General features: G+C 40.9%; 1 protein-coding gene across 1 annotated transcript in view; it reads left to right on the top strand.

The window, feature by feature from the left end:
* The first annotated feature begins 1,654 nt into the window (after positions 1-1,654).
* The window catches only part of SH3BGRL2 (SH3 domain binding glutamate rich protein like 2), a 38,036-nt gene continuing 12,386 nt past the window's right edge, over positions 1,655-27,304 (top strand). The window contains exons 1-2 of the mRNA XM_053973555.1: positions 1,655-1,830; positions 22,303-22,488. Of these exons, the coding sequence (XP_053829530.1) occupies positions 1,786-1,830; positions 22,303-22,488 (231 nt within the window). The 5' untranslated portion in view covers positions 1,655-1,785. The remainder of the gene's footprint in view (positions 1,831-22,302; positions 22,489-27,304) is intronic.

The raw sequence follows: 27,304 nt of genomic DNA, 5'->3' as shown, positions 1-27,304 counted from the left end.
TTTCCCAGCAAATTCCTATAATTACTCACCTATCACAGAATTTTAACAAGTTGCTTGGTGTTGCCTTATGAACCAACATAAAAACAAGTTTGTCTCCTTTGCTGCTTTTCCTGGTCATTCAGCAGGAATTAAACAATGAACACTTGTCGTTCACCAGTTTGTGGTTCCCATAGTAAAGGTTATGCTCAAGTGAAGACGGGAGCACTGGAAGCCAGAAAATCTTAACCTTTGTACCTAAGTGCACTCCAATAAAGTTTACTCTTCTTCTCTTTCAACAAGCACTCTCACGAAAGCAAAGTAATGCATACATCTCTGCAAGATTGGTACTCAAATTCCTGTTTTTAGGAATTCCTGATATTATATTCCTGTTTTATACTCCTGATCTTAAGCTCCAGTCCAGAGGACAGTGAAATCAGTAGAAAGCTTTCCAATGAATCCCACAAGATAAATCAAGCTCTAAGAGAGCACTGAGAGTTTTATGGCTTTTGCTAGGTGCCTTCCTCAAGAAATTCAGGATTTCAAAATAAATAATCAATATTAAAATGTATAACAAGCTTTAAGGATATATTTAGCAGCAAGTCGAGGTCTGTGCTTAGTCTGAACAGTGGAAATTCACTGAGGGCAGTGGCAATGCAAAGGTGTGAAGGAGGATGACAGAGCACATTTCATCATTGGGGTGAAACGGTGTGAAGGGGAAATTTAGTCAGAGGGAATGAGCAACCATCTGGCTGCACGCAGGCAAGTAGGAGGATGAGGGTTACGACTATAGTAATATGTGTAAGGTTGTGAGCTGTGTGGTTCTTGACTTTATTTAACGGCAGGCTGCATCCTCACAGACCCAAAAGCTGATGGGGACCGAGTTGCCCTTGGTCATTTGCAGATGAGCTGACTGATGAAGTGTTATTTGGGGTTATCTGCTTATCCTGATGATTAATAGCATCTGTTCCAGAGCTGACAATATTGGGAACTGTACATCCATACCAGGGAGTGAAAATGGGCAGCGCTGTTTAACTCCTTTGGGATATATGGCATAGGACAGCCCTCTCACCCATTGTCCTGCCTCTCCTGCCTCGTCCCGGTTGCTTGCCTTGTCAGGAATGCCTGTCCAGAACGGCTCATTTTCCATCCCTTTGCCGCAGTAAGCGGCGACCAAGGGGCCAGACCCGGACCCAGCGGACCAGATCTGGCGGCTCCGCATGGGGTAGGAGGACCAGGAGCAGCCTGAGCTGGAGCGAGGAGCAGCCCTCCTGCCGAGGGGGAGCAATTCCAGGCGTTGTTCACCTCGACCTGCGGGCAGCGCACCCGGAGGGCGACACAAGCCCCTCTTAGCCTCTCCCGGGCGCACGGTGGCAGCGGGCAGCCCCGGGCGCTGGGGCACGGCAGCTGGGGCGGGCAGGCTGCCGCATGCCTCCGTTTACCCGGCAGCTGGGGGCGGGCAGACTCCTTCCTGGCTCCCTCCTGGCTCCGTGCTACGGCTGTCCCCGCCCGGCGAGGACTACAGCGCCCGTCGGTCCCTGCGCGCCGCCCACACCCCCCGCCTCTGCCGCTATCGCTGCCTCCTGCCAGCCGGGAGCCGGACCCGGCTCGCCCGAGAGAGAGGGGCTGCGCGGGCAGGGCAGGGCAGGGCAGGGCAGGGCAGGGGGTGCTGCGGGCGGTGGCCACGCTCGGGGGCGGTGGCCAGGTGGAGCTGGGCGGCCGCGGCTCCGTCCCGTGCCGGGGAGCGGCTCCTCGCAGCCTCGCTGCCCCGTCCCGACCGCTCCTGTCGCCGCGGCTCATGAGGTGAAGATGGTGATCCGCGTCTTCGTCGCCTCCTCCTCGGGCTCGGTGGCGGTGAGTGGGGGCGAGCGGCGGGGAGCAGCGAAAGGAGCGCGGCCGCCGCGGGCAGGGCTCAGCCTGCGGCGCCGGGGACTGCGCGGGGCTGGCAGCTCGTTCTCCCCGCGCTGCCCAGCCTGCCCTCGGCTCCGAGCCTTGTCCCCGCAGGCCGGCACGGACCCGAGTCCGTCCGCGGGCTGCCCTGGGACGCGGGGCTGGATTTGCCGCGGTTGCGTGTGCGATGGGGGCGGACAACACAACTCTCCTCCGCAAGGCTGCCGAAGCTTAACTTAGCTTGTAAATTACCTTTGGCAAACCAAGCACCCCGAAACCTTCGTAGGGGACAAATCTTGGGTGTATTTAAGGGTCTTAGAGGTCGTTAAGTGGGGCTAAACTTTCCCTGTTGGGAGGAGACCAGCGCCGCGGTGCAGGGGAGACCATCCCGAGGGGAGGCGAGCCCGGTCAGGTGCGGTGCCTCGGTGCCTGCCACCCACGGCAGGGTGGACAGATAAATACAAGAGACTAGGGACAGGCTTCAGGCCACCAGCACCTCTCTGCATTAAGAAATACTCTGGAATAGGTACAGCTCTTCTCAGACTTGCTTTTGAAGGGCACCACTGCATTCTCTGTTTAATTGAAGCTTATACATTAATCTCTTGTTTAATTAATTATGCATGTGACCTGTGAATTTCCATATTTTCATATAAAGTGACAGCTTTCTGTTAAGGAAATCTGGGCATTACCATCCTACTGAATTCATTCTTTAATGAGAAACATCTAAAGGATTTAGATATAATTGATATTCTTTATGCTTCAGCAGTGAGTGCAGCAGCACTTTCAGTGTTGCAGACCTTCCTGTCGGAAGGTTTATTGTGTATTCAGTTCCTTCAGCCTTTTACTGTGTGGATCTAGTGTTCAGTTCAGCAACATGATGACAGGTATGTGTTCTGATGTGTTTTGGCATGAAGTGTTCAAAATGCTTAGTGGCTGCGTTACAGCTAATAAAAACTAATTATCCATTTCAGTAGCCAACTGAGTAAACACAGCGTCTTCAGAACTCTGTAATTCATGTCCATCAAGCATCCATAAGAGAAACATCATCTTCCCTGCATGTGCAGTTGGTTCATGCTGTGGTAGTGTAGCATTGCTGGTTTTAGTTTCTGTTTCATGCTCCATGGGCTGAACAATATACATAGTTTTGTATTTTGTTTTTATTGGAGAGTAGAAAAGGGCCACACAGTTCACTCACCCCCATGTCCAGTCTGCAAGAAGCATAGGACTTTTTGATTCTGCTCTCTCCTTACCCTGTCTGCCTGCAAGGTACCTATGCAGTTAGCAGAGCAATATAATCCTCATAACTATCTGTTAACCCAGCAAACTAAATTTGAGTCAATTGACAAGCAATTTAAATTGCACATCAGTTCTCTTGCTGACTTTTTTTCTGGGTTGGACAACAAGAGGATGACAGAATACAGGTAACAGTTTGCATGCTGGTGATAGTCAACTTTCTTCATCTAGTCAGTAGTGCATCTGAATGGAGCCTAGGCAGAGCATAACAGATGATTCAATGATTGAAGGTACTGTTATAGAGGGCCAGAGCTCTGACATCTCTTTTCTGTCAGTTTTTTTATCTGTGTTATCACAGCATTTAAGAACTTTAATTATGGGCTAGGTTCCTGCTGTTCTCAGTGTTGCATCACAGAGGCTTTCCATTTTTTTCTGTAGGCTTTGCAGGGGGTGTCCTTAGATCCAGGCTAAGGATGGAGGAAAATTATGAAGAAAACACTATTATTAGCTAGTTATGTGGGAATCTGCATCTGGAGAAGAAGGTGGTTACTGTATTTCATGTCTTTAAACAGTTTTAAGGGAAGTTTTAAAATTATTATCATCTTTCTAGAACTAAACATTAGTGAAAGGAAAGAAAAAAGTATTTGAGTCATACAATTGTCATCTCCTCCAGCCTTCAGCACTACATCAGCTATTTTTGGGGATCCTGTGCAATTCACAAGACAGAATTATTTCCCCATCGAGAAAAAATGAGTACCCCATATAGATCCTACTCTGTCTGCTGCTAAAAATGGTGTCAGAATCTGTGGTTTAATTTCTACCTGTAAGTCAACTTGAGTCAAATTGTAGGCTAACTGCTTATAAGAGTGGGTGTTTTTGACCAGAAACTTCTATATGTAATACTGACTGACAAAAAAAACCAACCAAACAAACAAAACAACAAAAAAAACCCCAGCATGACATAACAGTGACATCATTATTTTTCCAGTCTCTAGAGATACTTTGTTAAATTACTCTTTATCTTAAAATGGAAAGTCCATGTAGTCTCTAGGGTAAGCCTTTGTTTTGGCAAGTATTATGAGCTAAACTCTTTGTGTATGACTCCTTTTGAAATCTTCAGGATACCCAGGTCAGATTATAGGCATTTGGCTGAAACACTCCTGAGAAATACACTGATTGTATACTCAGAAAAGGCTTTAGTTTGTGTAAATATAACTTTATCTAGAAACTACTAAAGTATTTATTGATCTCAATACTTGGTGTAATTTGTTTTGGGCTAAAGAAGATGAAAATATATAATTGTCATGCCTAATTCTAAGAGTCTAACGCATAAAATAATTTGAGGGTCATTCCGAAGAGTGGGAAAAGGAAGTAATTGAATCAAAAGAGAAGGAGCCAAGAATAATGTGAATTTTCCCTTCATTTGGTTTTGGAGTTCTCCCAGCAGCATCTTCCAAACATCTAAAAGTTCTTAGACCCCCGAGAGGTTAATTCTTGCAACTGCTTTTTGTTTGTTTAATAAAACTTGTGACTATAAATGCTTCATGAGCTTAAAATAACTCACAGATCCCAAAAGGTAGCTGTTGCTGGAGTGGAAACATTGATCTTCAGTGTTTAGTGAAGCTGGACAGCGGGTTTAGCCTTAGGGACGCTGTAGAGAAGTGTCTGAGACCTTCCTGTGGGAAGGGAGGAGGGAGGCATTGTGCGTGCAGGTGCATTTCTAAATCACCTCGCGTTGTTTTAAGCATGCCTTAGGCAGATTCAATCGAATCGCAGCGTGAAGCCTCTGAGTAGGCAGACAGGCATGTTTCTACAAGCCTGACTGTCTCCTGGTCTTTCTGACCTGAATTTCTCCTTGTGTCGGTAAGTTGTGTCTCGAATTCCAAGCACTTCTTTGTAGGGCTGAGGAGGCAGGCTTTGCTACTCCTCCCTGATAAGGACAATCAATGTTCTTTTGTGTCTAAGAGAAAGATTACTTTAAAAGTAGCCTTTGCTTTTCTCCCTCAGCAGTGCTTCACTGTTCTCAGGAAATAGTTTATGCCCATGTTTTTCACCAAATCATTCCCAGATGACTGTCATTTTATCGGTTTCGCTTTCTCCAGTCTATCAATAAAAATTTACACTTGTGCTACTGTACTACATACATAGTACATCATAGTTAAATGGTTTTCAGTGTTTTAAAGCAGCTTTACCTTTGTCAGGAAGCTGGTAGTATGAGCTAAGTAATTTTAAGTTAGGAATTCCTGCAGTTCCCTAGAAATGCCAAACCAGAGAAGACTTCAGTCTTGCAGTTAGAGGGCTGAAGATCAGGTAAGGGGAATATCACTGAAGAGCTGTTAAATAATGGAGAACCTTCAAACAACTGCCTCACTGGTACTTTCTCCTTTGTGGTATTAATTTATTGAAGCTTCATCTGTTGAGCTGAACAGATAACATAGGGAAATTAGTGAAATTATGGCACAGCAGGTACAATCTACTTTGACTAGTGAGATATGTGAAACAATTTTCCATTGAAATTTTTGTATGTTCACAAGATGAGAAAACCAGGTCACTGAAATGAATTCCTTTTAGTCCACAAAGATAAGTGCTGCTCAGCCACATTCTTCAGGAAAACATATTTGGGAGGACAGGAGAGTTTGGGGAGGAACAGCAACGACCTGAAAAGAATAGACTTTTTTAAGTGACCAAAACTTGGACTTTGACTCTTGCAACTGAAGAGGATTATGGAATTTTTACTAGGAAGCTTGATAAGATAGGTGCAGTTATAGCTACATTGTTTCTATAGCAAATATTGGCTCTATGAGCCTAAAGCTCTCTTTTTGATTAAGCGTATTATGGAGGTCAAATGAGTTGGATTTTTTGTTTCCTGGAATGACTTTAAATCACATTATAAAACTTTGGAATGTCAGAATAATTGTAGTCATGTTTGTTTGGTTCACTTGTTGTTGGGTAATGTAATGGAGATGAATACAGTGCTAGCATTCTTAAGGCTAAGCTGGTTTCCAATGGACGATGAATTTCAACTCCACCCTTGTTTGTTAAAAGTAATTGTAACTCAACATTTCTCACAGCACTTATCAGAAAGATTGTGTTTCTTGTTGGAGTTGTGAAATAAGTTAATTTAGAATATGTCACTTATAGAATATCCACCATCTTAACTTTTTTTTTTTTTGTTTGCCGCTCTTCACCCCAAAAGCACAACAGTCAAAACTGAAAGTAATTTGGTTGAGTGATATAAGTGCCTTTTGAGAAAACAGTATTAGTTATGGTGGTCATTTGGAGGGATTTACAACTTGTTGCATGTGATTTATGCAAATTCAACTAGAAAAATAATGAGCTTTGTAAATTTTAAATATTATCATGATTTTTTAATACTTGAGTTTTGTAAAATCAGAGCAGCAGGTAAGCTAGCTTTTCAGAAATGAGACAATAATCTTTACAGTTGGAAGTGATCCTGAAATATTTACCTGGGAAGTAGCAGCATTTTAAGTGCTTAACCATAGTATTATCTACATCTGTCAGCATGTTGGGGATACACCTGTTGGATTGGATTCTCAAAGCCTGATTTATGAATCCCACATGAACATCATACTGTGCCACTTTGCCTGTTCAGGGTGGTGGTGCTTTTGGCTGTACACCTGCAAAGCACTGCTGTAACCACAGCAGTGATAGTGGAAGAAAAAAGCTGGATCCTTACTCAGTCACTGGACACATCATGCATCCAGTCTTGGACATTAGCAATTATAACAGGTGCATAGGAGACACGTGGGGACTTTCTGGTTCTAATCCCTTGGCTTCATTCTTCCTCAAGTTTCTTATTATCAGGTTGGGTGACTCATATTCATTTTTGCTGGCTTCTGTGAGTACTATTTTGCAGGGTTGTGGTAGAGAGAGCCTGAGAGCCTCACTCATGACTATGAATTCTGTGAGGTAGGGAGGGCAATATTGAAGGCTTTAGCTGGTTTTCACCTTAAGGACTCACTGTTTGCCTCTAGGTTTCAGGTCTGTATTCCAAGTAAGTCTAAACTCTAGTTTTATTCTCCTGCCTTGTGATGAAGAGAACTGTGAGCCTGTGAACAGCAGTTCAGATCACTTAAGGAATGTGTTCAGGAGGGAGCTGATTGTGAACCACAGTCACAAGGATGCAGGTTGAATTTGTGTATGGTATTTAGGACCTAACTGTTGCACCATTCCTGTATGCTCTAGTGCTTTTCAAATATTTACACTTCTTCTTGGCAGATAGATCATGTCAGAAATAATGCTACTTTAAAGAACACACTTTGGACTACATGCTGTCGTGTGTAGAAAGTTTCTTACCGACCTTTGATTACAATCAGCTGTAATAAAACTTCAAAGGAGGTATTGTTCTGACTGAGGTTGTGAAGATTTTTCCCCTTTGTTTTTCTATAGAGTCCAAGTCCCCAAATGGACCTACTTCACTGATGGTGACCTGTTCTCCTTAATCTTCCACCCATATTGTTAAAGTCTAGAAATTCTTTTTCCTAACTCTGGTATAGTGCCAGTGATTGCTGGATGTTGCATATAACTGAATTTGATTATAATAAATGAAAAAGAATATTGAAGTAAAAGCTAACTTGCATGCAATATATTATTACAAATTACTTAGGAATGTTCAGAAATTGGGAGTTGTGGAAAAATAGCACTTAAGGAAGTTCTTCATTATATAATATCAGTATCACTTTTATTTTTATCAATCTGAGTGCAACTTGAAGATAGAAAATTGTCACTGAGCTGGTAACCCAGAGTGCATCTCTTTGCTAGCAAGTACTCTAAGGGCAACAGCTTCCTCAGCTGCAGCCTCAAGTGTTGGCCCCCTAGGGGAGTCTGTCCAGAAGGAAATGATGCAGTCTTTGTTTTCCTTACAGTGTGGAAGCTTGCTAAGAAGGGTAACGAACACAGAAACACAGTACTCCATGGAATCTATGCCTGGCTGAAATCTACTGTATCCAAAAAAGCATGACCATGTTCAAGTATGTCAGTGTTTTTTAACAGCTTAATTTTTTAATAAGTTTTACAGAAGATAGTTAACATTTCACAAGTCCATTAAGTTGGCAAATTTTCTTCCTTGGCAAGGTGAGAGTAAATGTAGAGGCGGTGGTAATGTTTCTTACCTGTGACTGTCAATGAAATTGGTCTGCAGATAGCTGCCAAAGCTCAGAAGAGCTTCTGAATTCCTCAGTAGCTGAGATATTGTTTCCATAATCTTCTCTCCTGACGTTGATATGTTGTTTAGTTGGCACCTGTTGGATGGGCAGATGGACTCAATTCAGAGACTTAAGTCACTGTTGCCTGTCATTTCTGAAAACATCAGATTTCAGTGTGTCTCATGTAGATGAGCAAAGGGTGACCTGATCTTTCAAGGAATGACTCAAAGTTGTTGGTGACTAAGCAGAAGCAGTGACTGAGATACAAATATTGTACAGGCAATTCATTTAACATAGCTTGTCTTATTGGAAGAGAACATGGACACAAAACTTCCTTTCTTGTCTTATGTGGGCTGTAGACCTCCATCTATGAAGTATTTTGGGGTGAAATCTTTTAATTCTTCTCTTCAAAGCTGTGGCAGTCTTTCCACTCAGGTGTGCTACTATACTGTAAGACATTTATTAACATTCTGAAGGGGCTGAGTCTAAAGCATGTGAGCTACAGTGATGAGGAACCTACTCAAAACAAGTTATTTCTATCTCATTAGTGGGGGAAGGGAAAATCAATTTGATTTACATCAGTAAACAAGCTTATTTAGTCTAAATTTAATATTGTACTTCACTGTAATTGAATTTGGTACAAAGAAAAGGGAGTAACTGTCTTACTAGCTGATTTCTGAAGGGAAGTTCTTAGGAGATGCAGGTTGTTCAGGGAGTCAAGTGAGTCATCAGTGACAGTGTGCCCTTCTGTTGCTGCCCATCTGCCTTGGGTAGGACACACCTTGTCTTCACAGGTAAGAGTTCCAGGATTTGTTATTGTTGATTTTGCTGTTCTATCCCTGGATAACTAATACCCATCATTCCTACTAAGACAAAATGGGAAAGCACAAGGTGTTTGTCATTTTGCTGCAAGGAATAAACTTGCAGTAGTTAATGCCTGGGAGTGACATTTGCATGTGTATCAACTTGCATTTTGTTTGAATATGCGTATGTAGGTATGTACTTTTGCATGCACACATATATATGGAGAGATACAAATATCCATATATATATATGTGAATATGGATATATATATATATATATATATATATATATATATATATATATATATATATATATATATATATGCTTATGTATACATACTTGAACCTTTGAATCACTGATAGATGCTAATTATCCCTCAGTAAAAATAAACCACTGATTTTAGGATTCCCAGGAGAGAATTAAAGTCCTGATGCCTTTAGGATGCTCAAGATATGTCAGCATCTGTCAGGGCCATGTCAAAAATGCCTGCTCCTTTATTGCAGCTGTGGATGTCTGTCTTCAGTGTAAGTTAGAGAGCAGAAATCATGGTGCTTGCTCACCCATCTCTATTATTCTATGTTATTCCATGTGTTTGGTCTGTGCTTGGGAGCTTTATTTATGTACATTACTTCAGCTAATGAGTTGTTTGCAGAATATCAGAATAGTTATGCCAACATAAGATACACACCAGTATGATTGTGCTGGCTAATGGGGACATACAGTGGAATAGAATAGTTCCTTTCCTGCCTAGGAAAAAAGTAACATTCATGTAAACAATGTTCCAAAGATTTTTATCTGACAGCTCTGACAGGGATGGCAGGGGCATTGGAAGGCCTTAGTGATGTTGACTTCAAAGTTGCTCTTCTGCCTGTTTCAGAGCTCTTGGGCTGAGCCCCTGGCTGTGTTCTGGCCTCCTCCATCACAGCTGTGAGCATTTGCCTTCGTGGGTGCTGAGGTGGCCGAGTGAGACACTGGCCCATGGAACCCAGTGTCTGCAGCGCCAGGCCATGTCTAGCTGTGCCCCTGTCACAGGGGTAATGATAACCTGTGGCAAGCTTCTGCCTGTGGCAAAGCCCTGAACAGCCACAGTCTCTGGCTTTCTGAATGAACCATTTCATGGGATTGTTCTGTTGCAAACTCTGCCAGCAGGGTTACCCTCAGAGCTTTTTTTTTTTGTGAGAAGAGTCCTGAAACCATGAACCCGTACTTCATATTAAATGCAAATCAAAATGATTGGGTATGTTCCATTCACACATGCTAATATGCTTTCCCATTGGCTTTTGGATTTTTATGTTGTTACAAAAGGGCAGAATATTGTTTACCTTCACAGGCTGGGAGATACAGCCTGTTGTGATTCTTTTCACCAGTCTGTGTAGCACAGGTCCTCTGAATGCACTGGATAGGTCCCACTTGAAGCAAGAGAAAGTGACTCAGAAAAAAATTCATCAGAATTTAACAGTGGGAATTCTGTTTAAACTTCCACAAGTTTGTTTTGTTTCCTGGCATTTCTGTATGCTGCAGAGGATGATGTTGGGTATTATCAGTGCTATTAAAACATTTATGCATGATTATTTGGAACAATTTAGTAGTAACTTTACAAATCAATTAAAGACTGGTTTCTTAATCTGTGTTTTTTGAGAGAAAATCAAGTGAATTTTTGTGTGACTTCATTTGAAAAGAAGCTTCCTTTGATCTGATGAACAATAGAGCATCAGCAACTGAAACCTGTTATTAAATTGCTGCAGGGCTAGTGAAATTGTCATCCCTGTCATCTAAAGAAATGCAATTCAAGTATGCTTTAAACCTTTGATCTGGATCTGCATCTCCTAAGGTCAGATAGTCTTTCTGAAACATATCTAATTGAGTGATCTGATAGGTTTATGTAGAAACAGACAGGAGTGGCATTTGAAGGATGCCTACCATTACATTCTACAGTATTTGCCAGCTAGGAAGGTAAAATTAGTTAGAAAAGACATACAAAATTAGTCTTTGATCAAAGAAGACAGCTGCTATGTGCAAGCAGTCCCTTCCTGCTCAAACTGGCCTGCCTGCAGCAAGGTCTGTTTTCTAGTAAAGGTTCCCAGCTTCAAGTCCCAGGGAGGTTTGGAAGTCTCTGGGTTTATGCAGTGTGGTGTTCAGCAATACCTTTGGCTGTGTGGAGGTGACTCCTCTTGGCCTTACAGGAGATGTGTCTGCAGTTTTATGGGATAATAATCAGATGGCTGCTGTGTTTGGGGACGCACCTTGCCACTAAGAAATGGGTCTGCAGAAGTATGAAAGAAAAGAGAATTTACAGATACAGAGCTGCAAAAACACACAAGCTACACAGATATAGTTGCATTTGCAGAAAGAGAAATAATGTTGACATTTATTAATAAGGTTAGAAACCTTGTTCTGCTCAGTTGAGTCAAAGATAATTTTGTTACTGATCTGAATAATAGCAGTGGCAGTCAGCCCTGGTTTAGAAAAATCCATCCTCCTAGCCTTACAAAAACATGAGAAAATGTTGCAGTAATATAGTCCAATTTTATCTGAAATATGACATTTGTCTTGAGCCACAATGCATTTTTCAGTTGCAGTTTCATATAGTGCTGAGAAAACCTGTAAATATCTGCAAAAACGTAGCAGAACGAATTCTGGATGACTTGCACTGCTGTTACTGCTGTTGTTTCAAAGTGCATTGTCAGGGGTGTGTGTATCTGTAGTTGGCAGAATGACACATCTGTGCTGTGTGGATAGCAACTGTCAGGAGAAAATAGCGAAAGCATTGACAACTTTATTTCACAAACTTGTGTTTGAAATTCTTGGGAGCATGTTGGAATCATAGTATCTCTGCTCCTTTAAGGTGACCGATAAGTAAATGCAAGCATAGTCCTTCTGAAGGAAAGGCTAGATGTTTTTTCCAAGTGGTCAAAGGGATTTATCATTCCCCAAAATTCATGGAGGAATTGTGACCTTTTGTTTATGTAGGAACAGGATTCTGCATTAAACCCAGCATGTCACTGCTGTGCTAGACACTACTGCAGCTCTCAAGCTTGCCTTGATGTGCCTTCAACCCTCTGCCTTGCTGTCAGGAGACTGCTGCTTGTGGCATCTAATGGATCCACGTCCTGCATCCACTGGCTCTGGTTTCAGAAGTAGCTGGAGTGCAGTTGGGTGTACCTGGTGTTGGGCTATGGGCCCTGAGTGACAAAATCTAGAGGGTGCAGCTCATGGTTATGGCAGGAGAAGGCCAGAAGAACTTGTATCTTAAGCTGACAGAACTAAGACCCCACCCAGATGAAACAAGGCTAATTGCTTGTTACATCTCCTGGTAACACACTGCTAGGTGTTTTTATCCGTTCTGGTAGATAAATATTCCTATGCCACTGGGTTTTGCTGCTTAAAGCTAATGAGAAGGAAAAAAACATGACCTACTTTTTTTAGTGCTGAAAATTTTCTTTTATATCTCATTTGCAATAAATGCAGGAAATATAGCTGGGAATGCTTTATTCATTGTGACAAAACAATGTGACTGATAAACACAGAGAACTAGTTCAAACACTTTCTGTGTTCTGCTGACTCACCTTATCACAAAAAAAATTAATTCTGTGTTTTCGTCTTAAACGTTCAGGTGGTAAACATGTTACATAATAGGAAATGTGAGTGAATCGCTTGTTAGGGGGATTTTTTGTTTTTAAACTTTTATTTTTCTTCACAGAATTTAGAGTAGAATGGAATATTTCAGTTGGAAGTAATCTACAGTGATCATCTAATCCAACTGCTTGACCACATCAGGGCTCACCAGAAGTTAATTAAAGCATGTTATTAATGCCATTGTCTAAATGTGTCTTAAACAACTGCAAGCTAGGAAGCCTGTGCCAGTGTTTGACTGCCTGTGGAGAAAGGCTTCCTTATGGCAAGTCTGAACCTCCCCTGACAAAGGTATTACACATCCCATTACTGGACACCAGGGAGAAGAGATCAGCTCCTCCCATTCCCCTTCCCCTCCTCAGCAAACTGTGGGGAGCTGTGAAATCACCCCTCAGCCTCCCTTTCTCCAGACTGGACAAGCCCAGGGTGCTCTTCCAGGACTTTCCTTCCAGCCCCACCACCAGCTTTGCTGCCTTCCTCTAGATGCATTCAAGGCCCTTCACACTCTTCCTGAGCTGTGGAGCCCAGAACTGCTCACGGCGCTCGAGGTGAGGCAGCACCAAGGCTGAATGCAGTGGGATAATCTCCCCTCTGGATCAGCTGGTGATGCTGTTCCTGGTGAACCCAAGGATGTGGGCTGCCCTCTTGGCTGCCAGGGCACACTGCTGAGCATTAGAGCGTTTGCTTACTTTCCAAAACCTGCTTATAAAGCTGCCCTCTTTGGTGCTATTTCAGTGAACTTTAATCAATTACCAAATATTTAATGTTTTAGGAAAATAAAGAAACAAAATGGATTAATGATGTTTTTCTTCCCAAAATCATTATGCTACAAAGGAAGCTGATGCACACAACAAAGCAACATCTCTAAATCCCTGCAGATTTTTAACTGTAGCAGTTGTGGACTCCCATGTGCAAGAAACTATTCTGCACTCTGCACACTCTGCAGAACTGTGAGACTGTAAGATCAACTTTCTGTTCATCTGTGCAGGACTGAGTTTCCAATAGTTTAGACTTGACAGTTCTCATCTACCTTGCTGAACTGGAACTTTTCTGGGGAGCAAAGAATATTCCTCAGAATCAAATAAGAAGAAATAAACATGAATAAATGTAATATAGCATGGAGATCAGAGAACATTTTGCATTTAGTTAGTAGGTACTGAAAATTAGTTGAAATAATAAGGGTTGCAGTTATCATAGTTGTATTTATGTGTATGTATTTTGAAAAAGAAGGTAGATGTTGTTTGTTGAAAGGGTTTCTTTCATGATGCAAAATACTTGCTATAAATATGCCACTTTGACAAAAGGGAGTAGTACAAAGAGGAGGAAAATGTAGAATACCAAATACGAGATTTAAATTATTCTCTGGCATCTTTGAAAGGTTTCTGCTGAAAAAAATGCATGAAAATAACACTTTCTTTTTAACCACTCTTTTGAATTACTGAAACATATGGTAAATTGCAAACAAAACCATCTATCTATTGAAAGAAGTTAGCTGCCAGCTAAGATTTGAATTGTTAGCCTTTTGAAGCAATAGTCTAGCCCTGCAGGATGATTCCTTCAGGAGAAGTTCTTGATAGCTGAGGATATATTTTACAAATCCCTGAGATCTTCCAAGCTGGTCAAAATTTCTCCTGTCTCTTGTTCTAGCCACTAAGATCCTCACTTTGTTGAAAAGGAAAAAAAAATGTCCTAACACATAATTCTAATAATTTTGACTTTTTGGCTCACTGTTGGCTGAGATATTTTTAAAATCAGGTGAAGTTATGGGCGAACTCTGGTAACCTGCCCTCTGTTTTAGTTAGAGGTGAAGAACCATTGAAGAGCCAACACACTTTCCCAGTGTCCTCACAAGAAAATACCTATGACTAGGAAAGATCCTGTGTCTGTAGCAAAAATACAATTTCAAGCATGCATTCTGTCAAATAGAAATGTTTTCAGGATAGTGTAATTCCACAGATTCTTCCCATGGGTTATAATCTAAACTGGCAGCAGGCTTTGCAAGCTCCCCTCCTAGAACAACCAGCTTTGCATCCTGACCTTTAATCTGGCAGTCACCTGCTGCTTGCCAGGCTGGGAAGGGAATCTTCTGGCTGTGTTAGTCTGCTTGGAGTCCTTTGGCTCTTAGTCTGTCTCACTAATTTGGAGCTGCCTGTACCCTCAGTGAGACTTCCAGGTTCTGGTTCAATCCTGCTGTGCAGTCTTCAAGTTTCACCTTGTTTTAGCCATTTTTTATTTCCACAGGAATGCTGTATATTTTAGTTTCACTCTGATGCAACAGAAGAAAATTCACACTATTAATTGGAGGGTAGATCCAGCATCAATGGCATTTTATTCTTTTGATGAGGAAGCAATGAGCCAAATTTTGGGGTTTATAGCATCTGTTTTCTTACAGTCCATCAGAGACTCCTGTGTAAATGGATTTTCAGTGCTGTAAGAACACACTGTTCCTACTACAAGAAGAAAATTATAGAATCACTTACTTTATTTGTGTACATTGCTGGGAAGTCTTGTTTCCCAAAATACAGAAGAATTCAAAAGAACTAGACTTGGGTATGACTTCAGAGGCTTTTCCAGCTGTGCACATCTCAAAGGCCCCTTCGTGGCACTGTCTCTAGGTGATTTTTCTGTAGGACGTTGTCTTTTTCCTTTCTTAGTGTTTCCCCTTTTTCTGTTTCTTCCATTTTTGCCTCCTTTTCCCTTTGATTATTGAAACAATACCTAGTAAACCCATGAGCAAATTCCCGTCATCTCTTGTTTTTAGCAGTGATAGTTGTATTTATACTTGCTAAAGACCCCTTTGTGTTTCAGAATATTACACTGTTACTTGCACAGAGAGCAATGATTTTAGACAAACTGCCTTAAAAAATAAACTTTTCCCCTCACCTTGTGAGGGACGTATGTGCACACACAGAAATAGATTTAAATGCATTTATCAGAGTGCAACATCTGGCCAGGAAAATATAAGGCTAGCAGGCATTGGGCATGGAGCAGTTTAACTGTCTTTGTAGCTTTATAGAAAATATTTTCCTTTGCTGACTGCTTGTGATTAAGAATCTCTTAAAAGCCAAACCTGTCTCCAATTTTAATTGCATTTCTTAAATACTGGGTTCTTTTCAAAGTTACTGTACAAACATTGCTCAGAGGCAAAGGTGTGCAGAGTCCTTGGCTAAGCTGTATCTCAGCAGCTCTCAGAGACCTGCAGACTGATTTTGCATAAAGCTGAACAGATTGTCCTCCCAGTTTAATAGTGTTTCATGTTGTGTGTCCTTAATTATGTCTCTGTGTGCAAGCGGAAGGTTGCTGCTAGCAGGAGACCAGGGCAGTGCTGGTTGCTTGCGGCCTCTGTTCACATACTGTTCTGTCTGTTCCTCTTGAGGTTGAAAAGTTCTATGGTTACTTTTTAGGACATTGAAACATCTCCTTTTTTTTTTTTTTTTTTTTTTTTTTTTTTTTTTTTTTTTTTTTTTTTTGAGGATGAAGCATTCAGGTGCTTTTAGCTGTTTGGAGGTCTGTTATAGAAGACAGTGTTTTCCTTCTGTCAAATGCAATGCAGTATTTGCTACGGTGGAGACCCACTCACTTTACTTTTGGAAATAGTTATGCAATGCTGATTTTTGTTTCTTTTTATTTAAAAAAAATTTTCTCTGTTAACCTTCTTCTCTTCATCACAGCTCCTTTTTTTCATATGTATATAGCTGAGTTGTATTTTCCTGTGCCAAGAACAATGAATTAATCATATGAACCTTTGTAAAGTTCTGTCACAGTGCTGCCATTTCACTGCAGTAAAAATTGCCAGGGGTCAGTTATGCTCTTCTTTCCTAAGTCAGGCAAAGAAAAGAGAAATTTGGCAGAAAATCTCTGTCACTACAGGTCTCAAGTGTAACAGGACCATGAGGATTTGCATTTCAAGCTTATGTGTGTGTGGGATAGTTTTTTATTGCTACTTTATGGGAGCAGAAACATAGTGGAAACATAAGAAGATGATGTTTCAACACAGTTTAAAATTCTGTTCCTTTAATGTGTTTAGGGCTTGTATTGGTTTGTTAGAGCATAGTATCTCCTTATTATCTGTGAGTATATGTTAAGCCACATCTGTGTGAAAAGTGAGGATAAGTAATCCTCTGCAGTAGCAATATTACATCTGCATTTTACACTGCAACAGTCCCTTTGGTTATGTTTGTATGACTTGTAAAGGCAGAGGCTCACATATAATATTTTCAGTTGTGGGAGTGAGTTGAGCTTGTTTTTATGTAATACATGCTGCTTCTACAGTTCATGTTTCAGATACCTGTACCTTTAGCCACTGCTGAGCCATTTTCTTAGGATGCAGTTTTGTTCCTGATAGAAACTGGTGAGATTGTGGTGCTGACGTTATTGATGCTCCTTCCCTTGTTCCCCTGGTTCCTGCATTATGCTTGTGTGAGGAAAGCTGCAGGAGGTACTTGGCAGGAGGGAGGCACATTGTGTCATCTCAATGACAGCCAGCAGTGAGATCTGCTGAGTTGTAGCATCAAACTGCACCATAAAGGTGCCCCTGCCAAATGCAATACATTCAGTTTTTGGCTGAGTCAGTGGGTGGATAACGTGGCTGATGCAGTTCTGGAGTGAGGGCAGGTGTGTGGAAAGAGTAACCAAACTAAAAAAAAGGAAGAAAATTAGCAGGACCATCTCCATCTTTAGAGGCACAGGTGTGCCAGGCTGTGAAACAAGTATACTTAGACATGCATTCAATTTTTGTTTTTTAAATGTCAAGCTTCTAAAATGTGCCTGTGATCTGACAAGCCAACTTAGAAGATAACCTCATAAGGCTTTGTTCTCACTCACCATGTGTGGTCTGAATATTTTTGGGGGAAAGATTTTGTGTTAGAAAGATGGTTATTTTTTCTTGGGATCTGTCTGGAAGGAGTGGACAGTTCGGGCTAGGCTGTCAGTTCCTTCAATTCCAAGAGGATGAGACTGTAAAACAGTCAGTGCTGCACATCTCAGTCACCAACCAGTTCATGGAGGGTACCTGCTGTGATTCCCTCCATTTGCAGGCAGGAGGACAGAAAGCCAGGGAATACCTTATCTCCAGAAGGAGGGGGGTAGAGTCTACAGCAGAAAACCAAGCTTCCACATCCGCTTTGTGAGAACCAGACACTCAGCAACATTCCTCCTGTTGACACTGTGAAGACATTTGAAACTGAGAATGGGTCTGCTTTTTCCCATTTATATTAACTGGGCTAATGAAAAAAGGCAGAGAAGTTCTCTTGAATCATGGCACAGTTCCTATTAGTATTGTGACTTGAGTCATCTTGCATACAGTAGAGCAGAAGTAATATTCATTTATCTTATCTGAGTTAGATAAATCCTGGACTACTAAGATTTTTGCAAGGTATTGAATATCTTGGTTAAAATGGTAAAGAATGATGAGATGCAGCTGATTGTAGTAATGAAGAGACCACGTGCTATGCTCCTCTGGTTCAGCAGCTGTCAGTAGGGAAGCCTTTCGAGGACAGGAGAACTTCTGAAAACAGGTTCAGGAAGCATAGACAGGGCAAAAAAGAAGGAACCTTTTACTTGTTGGAACTGATGAGAAGCTTCCAGGGAACTTTGGATAGAGGATGTAATCTGATTTTTCTAAACTTCTGCTCCAACTTGGACATGATTTATAATGGTAATATCCTCATTTTCTCATTCTCTCTTGCTACCAGAGATCAGTGTTCAGCTTAGCTGGGAGATCTGATATTAGTTGTGTGGGAAACAGAAATATTAGAACAGAACCCTTTTTAGTCTGGGCAAAGATGTGAAAAGTGAGGTGGCTGAAGGGAGGTGTATTCTGAACAGAAGCAAGAAAATATGTCAAGTAAAGACAGTCAATTAATTGCAAACAAATTGCAAAGACCAGCTCTCTGCTACTATCAGCTCAGGAATGGAACTTAGAGTGAAAAAGAAGTCTGAAGAAACCCTTTACTCCTTAGAGGAATTAATTCAGGGATGCTGAAAGTCAGAACAGATTATCCCAGTGGTCCCACCTGGACTGGCCTGAGTATGTCTTTGACATATTTCTCCAAAGCAGTTTGAAAATATATCCTTTTGTTACCTGTTGCAAATCAGTAGAAAGAAATGAAAACTAGGACAGAAAGACAGAATACTTTAGCTACAAAAGACTTCCTTTATAAATCAGGTTACTGATTAAGTGATAAGCTCATTTTAGCAGTTTTATGTATCATAATGGGCATCCTATTTTTGCTGCTTTTTAATCCTAATAAAGATACCAGCTGTGAATACAAGGATAAAATTGAGTTGTCTCTGGGGATTTTTTTCCTGTCTTAGTTTTGTGAATAGAAATATAGATTAACATTAAAACCGAACCCAGATAAATGATGTTCAGAAAAGAATTACCCTCCTAAAAATAGGGGAGGCAAACATTGGACTATAATAGCAGACCATTAACTCCATCAGAGTTTTCTCACTGCATTTAAAGATAGATTAGGATCATATTACATGAAGACTTTCCTCTGAAACTTCACAGTGGATATAGGTTTGAAGGTGTATTTTGCAGTGTCATCTGGCGTGCTGAAAGGTATTAAACCCAAAATATATTGATGCTGAAGCAGTGTGTCATGTAAGACTACAAACACTTTCCCAAAGTGGTGCATGAATAGCCACAAACCAAGTATTTCTGAACATGGTACCTCTGACAATGGATTCTTTTTTTCAGGTTGCTTTCAGTTGCATAAGAGTCAAGAAACCTTGGTAGCAGCAAGATACCTTACAGAGAGTATTATCCACCTCCGTGGTTTGTCAGATGAGGATGTATTTTTCTCCACTGGGCTCTTGACAGGACAGGCTGGTGAGGAAGCAGGGAGTGACACTGCTCCTTGTGCCATGCTGCCTTTGCTCTGTGTTCCCTGTGGCCAAATGCTGGCAGCTTTTAGGGCTCTGGGTGAGCACTGATGAGAGCTGCAGGACTGGGAGGCTGACGCACTTCTGAGGCACAGATCCAGTTGTAGACAGAGACAAAGGTCCTGTGGTTTTCTTGGGGAATAATCAGCTGGCTTCTGTTGTGACAGATGCTCTGAGCATCCCTCTTAAACAACAAGGCGTAATTTAATAGGATTTTAAATACAACTAATGCTCTTGTTTCAGTTTATAGGCCTGAATCAAATAAATTGGAGAGGAGAAAATGCTAGTTTTTTGGCTTGAAATTTTCAGGCTAGTTTGTTTAGGTTTATGCAGCTGGTACATCCACAGCTGATAACTCATACAGATGTCATGTGGAGAATTGTAAGGCTTATGGCTAAAAAAACTGAAAACCCCAATTTACTTCACTTCAACATCTTAATTAGTTTTATAAAAATAAAATGAAGCATTAGGAAATTTGTGCTCGTGGGAGAATTCTAATGGTGTGAACTGTAAAATGATAGGGATCTGACTAAAGCTAAGTTGCTTGGTTTACTGGCTGCTGGGAGACAGCAGATGGAAATGGGTCCATGTGGGTACACCTGTACTAGTGCATGTCCTGGCTCTGAGAATGGAGCACTCTGGAACTGTTTGAAGAATGGTTGCTGGCTCAGTCAGCTTTGGCCAAGGCTAACTTAAAGTCTCACAAGCAGCCCGTGGCCATGATTTAGATGTTACAGCACGCCAGGGATGATTCCCAGTGTGCAGTTTGTGAGCAGCAGCTTTGAGAGGCTGAAGGTTTAATAGCTTTGGCTGGAGGATGCCAACTGGCCTTGGGGCCAGAGGGCTGGCCCAGCCACTCTGAACTTTGCTCATTGCTCTGACCAGTGCAGGGGGGATTTCATGTCAGTTTAGGTAGCACTTCACTATAAGGAAATGACCTCTCCCACATGTAATTTTAGACATCTCTTTTCTGTTTAACCAGATATTTAATATTTGTATTAGGAATATTGCTGTTTCTGTCTCTTTTGTGTTCTTTTGCAGCTTCTTGTTGAAACACAGAGGAAAATGTTTTTTTCTTTCACTTCTATACTTTGAATTTTTAGGGATGCAGTAAAAGGTGTGTTGCCTTTGGTACCACCAGTGATGATGATGCAGTAATTTTGCTGTTGTTGATAATGCATTACTTACATGAAAGTTTAGGAGCTGCCTTCTCTATGAAAAAGTGATTCTTTCACATATGCCTAAAAAACTGCACCAGTGTGTGCAAATAAAGGAAAAAGAATAAGACATTGTGACACAAATTCACTGTGCAGTCCACTTCTTAAGAAAGACAGTAATTGTTTCAATATTTTGTATTTGTAGTTTCTTAGGATGGCTGCCTTATTTCAAGGAAATAAGAATTCCATCAGTATTGCTTCCAAAATTTTGTATTTTTGTGATGCATTTAGACAGGTAGACTCGGTTGTGTGACAGGAGCAACTAGCATATGCATTTTGAAAATCCTTTGATTTCCAAGTGGTATCTAGGTCATATGATACCCACAGGCATGATTCATCCACCTGGGCTTTATGCCAGCCAGCAACTGCATGGATATGACACTCCAGGAAGAGTGTAAAATTATTAAAGCTGATTTTTTTTTTTCAAATAACACTGTGATGATAGCTGTAAAAAATATGGCACATAATTTATAGTTCCTTTCTGAATGTATTAATTCATCAGGTTGATGCAAAAAGTACAGACTTTCATTTCCAAGGTTGCTGTCTTGATATAAAGTCCTATTTGAGGCAGAGGTTGTCTTTACCTGACAGTATCTTCTTGAAGCCCAGCTAGCTCTTAAGGGCTGATCTTAATATCATAGAATTGGTAAGGTTGGAAAAGACCTCTAAGATCATTGGGTCCAACCAATCTTAACTACAATGAGATAAAAACTGCCAGTGTTCTCAGTGTTCTGCCTCTTTGTATAAAGATGATGATCTCTTTAAGGGACAGAAACCCCATACATTTAATACAAACCTCATGCTTTTTTTTTTTTTTTTTTTTTTGAAAAAAAAGTTCATTTTCAAGAGATGACATCATGTACTTTCAGTACTTTCAGGCATGTGTATTATGCTGACAGACACTCTTAGCTAAATATTCAACAAGTCTTGCTTGGGAAACTGTTGAGCTGCACTTAAAAAAAAGTGTAGGTGTATAGAAAAACAAAAATGTGTGTAGCTGGGGTGGGTTTTTTTCAGATGTCCTGTCATCTTCATCTCAATGAACAATTTAGGAGTAAATTCTTCTGAGACTTGCCAGGTTATTTACCTTGCATTTTTAGGTGCCTTGCATTTTTAGGAGCTATAAAAATATAGCCCCTAATATCTTTGAACACCGGATGCCTCTTTTAACTTCTACTTCTGAAGAGACCCTTACAGTTTGCTTTTTAAAAATATCTTTAGAGGGTAAAGGCTGAAATTACCAAAGCTGAATTAAACAGACAGCCACCTCACAAGTGAGGTGAAGAAGTATAATCTTTGCCAACATGTAAAGAAACAGCAATGCTTTTATGAATTTAAAACTGAAAAAAAATCTCCTTTGTCTTTCTGAGTTTGTGACTTCCCATCCTATGAAAGTGGGATGGGAGGGGAGGAATGTTCTCAGATTTGTAAGCATGTCTGTGTTATGGAGGACTTGCTCTGATTCTAGGTTTTTTAATTTTCCTTCTTCCACCTAGATAAAGAAGAGGCAGCAGGATGTGGTGAGGTTTCTAGAAGCCAACCGCATAGAGTTTGAAGAAGTGGATATCACCATGTCAGAGGAGAAGAGACAATGGATGTATAAAAACATTCCTGAGGATAGGCAGCCTGCACAAGGCAATCCACTGCCACCACAGATATTCAGTGATGATCGCTACTGTGGGGTAAGTTCTGGTTCTCAGTGGACAACATATTAGTACACTCAGCTGGCCATTTAAACATGGGATTTGCTGCTGAGCTTTCTCTAGTAGAATCTGAATTAATGGGGCAATAGGATCAGGTAATGATCATACAGGGAAAATTCAGGTCATTTTTCTGTAAATCCTAGGGCTGTCTAGGGGATTCCCTCCAGGAATGTAAAAATCTGAAATGTCACAAGCTTAATGTATGACCTGTTGATGGTAAAGTGCCTGGTGAGACCACTGTAAGCTGGGAATTTGTGGCATTCTTGCTGATTTGGTCTAGTTCAAGCACAAAAATTCAGTAGGAAGTCTGTGTTTGGCACAGTAAATGAGAACACTGGCTAGATTGAGTTTTATTGTTATTGTAATTAAGCTTCTTCTCTGCTGCTGTCATGGTGTAGATTTCATCTATGCTCAGAACATCTTTATGCAATCAGAGTGTTTAGGATAAATGAGCACTATTTGCTGTAAATCTGACTACAGGGAGATGGGTGGGCTGCTTTTTTGGTGTAAGCTTCTCCATCCACCAGTGCAAGATGAAGCAGTAGCCTTTGATATGTACACCCAAAGTGGTTCTGACTTAGTCCCTGCTGGATTCAACTGTGCTGCTCAGATTTTTTGAGAGCCTGTTGACTGCAGTGCAATTGCTTGCTTAATGCAGGAAGCATATAAAAAGTGATTTAGGATCCTCTGCAACAAAGAGATTGGGTATGATGCCACAGCTAACTGGTTTCTCAAAGCAAGTATTTAACATCCTTCCCATGTGCTTTGTATTGGCCTTACTTGTTTACCTCAGCAGTTTAACTCTTATCTTCTTATTTCCAGGTAAGGTAAGTCAATCAAAGAAATGTATCTGGGACGTGGAAGGGATTATTACCCTCGCTTATGGATCAGCCCCTCACTCACAAATGACAACCTTTACATTGTTCTGTGTGATTGTAGTTTGCCTGGGAAACACAACAATTTAAAGCTGTTGTTTCTTACCCTTTCAGATTGCCTTTATAGAGTGTTTTAACCTAGTCTTAGAAGTTGCTGCTTGGAATTAGCAGGGCAGAAGATGTCATGCAACATGTGAGATGATCTCATTAATCTGTCTGCTGAGCTGATAGCCATTTTGGTTGAGCAGAGTTAATCCTATTACTGGACTCCACTGTCTGCATGAACATCTTTAAAGAGCAAACATGCTTTGAAAGAAACGATGTTTTCTAGGATGAAGGAGAAAGTATGTGCAGGATCTCCAACCTTCATGAGTTAACCTGCTGCATTAGTTAATGAACTTCTTAGGTAATAGAGTGGAGGCAAAACATCATGCAGAAGGCAAAGGAGATCAGTGCTGGAAGCAGGGATAAAATATTACAATTAGATAAAAGTCAGCAAACCTTGCACATCTTGTCTCTGTCATTTCCACACTGAGGGTTTTCATGTGCTTATCTTGACATAAATAACTAAAGCGTAATCTCTATTAAATAACTTAAACAAAAAATACTGAGTTTTCTGTTAGTTGAATTAGTGAAATTTGTACCTTATCATTTCTGATTTGTGCCCGGGCAATTTTAAATCCAGTTTTATCTATTAAAAAACACTGTCTGTTTTTCTGCATTCTACAGTCTTATCAGGAGATTTTCTATGTACTTATTCTATTTTATGCATTGTTGCTGACAGTTCACACACACGATACAAACTGGTCAGGCCCATTGCTATTCCTCTAAAGGTATGAGGGCTAGACAGTGCAAAGCAAAATAGGTATACTTTTTATTTTGGTCATGTTATTTCAATAGAAGTTCACAAGCATATGAGGTCCATGACTCAATGTTATGTTCATAGCTATACTAGTTTTTCTATGTTAGTATTAGCATTAATAGTTCTGGGATATTTTTTTCTCACTATTTTCTCCTTAATAAAAAAAACCTCAGCAATGTGCACAAGGGGTTTTATCTAAGACTAGATTATCCTGGCAGGGACATCACTATTTGCAGTAATCACTTTTCAGGATGTAACTGCAGGCTAGAGGAGGTTTGTATCTAATGGTTTCAATAAGTATTCAAAATGAATTTGTGTCAACCATTTGAACATCTGACAACTCATGTAGGAGGGGAGAAAGGTACCAAAAGATGATGGATGTTTACTGGTTCACAGATTGTCTTGTACCACAGAGGGAGGGATTCTTCTGGTACCAAGAGACAAACTCCATGTTTTGAAGTGTGGGCAAGACCTTGTGGTTTTTCTGACTTGATGTAATTGCAGATACAATCATAATCTATCTTCTCCTTTTCCTCAGTCTTCTGAGATGCACTCCCAATTTTTCAGTACCAAGTTATGCTAATAGATTTTGAAATAAAGTACTTGGCAAGAACAATTTTTATTTCCTGTGAACGAGATAAGAGCTGCAAACACACAAGAACAGAAATAATTTTACAGATAATTAAGTGCTATGTTATAGCACCAACAGTATGATAATTTACATATTTTCATGACTTTACAGTCTGTTGTTTCATCTTAGTGACATTGCTATAAAATTGTGTGTAAGAACAGAGTCTACCTTTCAGACAAATCAGACACATGATCCTGCTTTTCAAATTTGCAGTAGTGTAAATCTGAAATTAGTATAGTTATCCTGAAATTAGTATAGTTAGTGCTCTGTAAGAGCTAGTGTCTAGTGCATGTTTCTGGAGAAAACTCATGCACTTTGCATAAAGAATAGTAAAGTGGGCTTAATTTGGAGTAGAGCCTTAATCAGATCTGCTAGGTTGTGTTGTGTAGTTGGGCACTGGAATCAGTTTTGTCTTGCCCAGTTTCTTACAGAGCTCATCTTCAGTTAGATTTAGTAGCTCCTGCTATAGCACTTTGACCTACAGCTATGAAATGCAACTCAAATTGTGGATTATATTCCCCGAAGAAAATAATCCCATACTGTCTTTCCCAGCCACTGTTCTCCACAGCAGAGGGGCTTTATCCACCTGACTTGCTTGTCATGGTACATGTTTCACACTCATGGATAACCTATTCAGTGACTTCAGTGGTCAGGTCCCCCCCTTGATCATCAGCCTGTCTCTACATTGTGTCTCCTCCTAGGTGTCCTGATGTGTCACGGGCCCACTGAGCTGTGGTCAGCTTGTCCTTACATTCCCAATCCAGGTTCACTGCAGCTGTTTCAGTTCTGGCAGCCTGGTCTGCCTGTTGCTTGTTTCCATGTTCTTCAGGGACATGGCTCTTGGGCATGTGAGTATCTACATAACATCCTTTCACCAGGTTCTCTACCCAGGCAGCAGCCCAGGTATTCAAGCAGAAAACTGGAAATGCTGGAAAACGGAATGTCTGAAATTAGGCCTGTGCCTCACACCTCCCTCTTCTTGAATTCTCCACAGCTGAGTACACAACTTTTCTTAGACTAGAAGTGACTCCTGGATCTTTCAGAAGACTGGAAATAGCCACTTCCCAGTGAAACTGCACTTTGTGGTACTGCAAGTTAGCACGTTGCACAGTGACGGTTTTATATGCAGAAATCTGCCACTGAAGGGAGATTGCCTGAAATTCAGGCCAACCAAAATTAAAAGGAAATCTATCTCCAGGTGGGAATTTGAGCCAAAGGGAAAATATTTACATATCAGGCTGACTCTTTCTTTTTTTTTTCATTTGAAACTGTTCATATGGTTTAGAGTGTTATGGTGAGTCCTGATAGAGTGCCTAGTGGGCAGCAGTAGAGACAGAGATATGTGATATTTATTGTCCTCCCCTGAAATGTAATATATGGGTGTTAACTCCAACAAAACAGCAAAGGCATATAGACAAGAAAGAAAGAAAATAGGCTGCTGAAAGAGGTACAGTGTTCTTGGGAAACTATTCAGTGCACAGACAATTATTATAGCGCTGATTCGTTTGCACTGTTCTGTATCATTCTGTTTTGGGTTTTTTTAAGATCGTGAAAAGGTGCACACATGTTTCTTTTTCTTCCTTTTTTATAGGTGTCACATTACAAATAAGTAACTGCGCTCTGATAAAAGAAGAGAATTTAACAAAACTGGCTAGAGGCCCCCTCAGATTTTCTGCCCTGGCCTGTCATTGGAGAGTTTGTTATTATTCTTGTGCCTACAGGTACAGAGAGCTTGAACTCTGGCTCTAGATACTCAAACAATGTGGCAGAATTCACCTTAACATGCCTGCTGTAGTGTGCTCACTTTAGGAGCTAGAGGAGTTAGCTAATGAGGCTAATTTGGTATCCAGCAAGTTTGCATTTGATTCTCTGCACCCTTGGAGATATCTGATTCACTTAACATTTTTTTGGTCTGCTTTTAGAAGAGGCATTATTTTGCTAGATGAAAGTTAATGTGAATTGTTCAGAGATCATGTAACAATTGTTAATAGTTAATGATGCTGAAACTTTCTTGACTAATTATTTTTGCCGTCAGAAGCAGAGTTTCCTATATGGCTAATTTAAGCTCTGTGTGAAATTGTAATTACCTTTTGCAGTTGTATTGGAGCAGTTCTTGGCTCACAGGCATCCACAAACCCGAGGCTGAATGTGACTTGAGGCCAGTGACATGCACTGTTTATCTTCCTGATTAAGGCCTTGTCTCAGGTGAGGAATATAGAAGGCAGAGCTGGTGTTGGAAAGCAGCCCCTGCCCAAGGGTCTTCTCCATGCTGGGAGGATTCTGCTCAGATCATTCCCAAGGGCTAGTTATAACTTCCAGACTATGCCTGTGCTTTGCCATCCACTTCTCCATTGCTTTTCTGTGTGCTAAGGAAAAGAGCTTTAGTTCTGTGCAATATGTACTTTATAAAGGGAAATGTGGTACCAG

The sequence above is a fragment of the Vidua macroura genome, chromosome 3 (genome assembly GCF_024509145.1).
Source record: "Vidua macroura isolate BioBank_ID:100142 chromosome 3, ASM2450914v1, whole genome shotgun sequence".
Taxonomy (NCBI): Eukaryota; Metazoa; Chordata; class Aves; order Passeriformes; family Viduidae; genus Vidua; species Vidua macroura.
The sequence above is the reverse complement of the archived record's forward strand: the minus strand, read 5'-3'. Positions and strand labels throughout refer to the sequence as shown.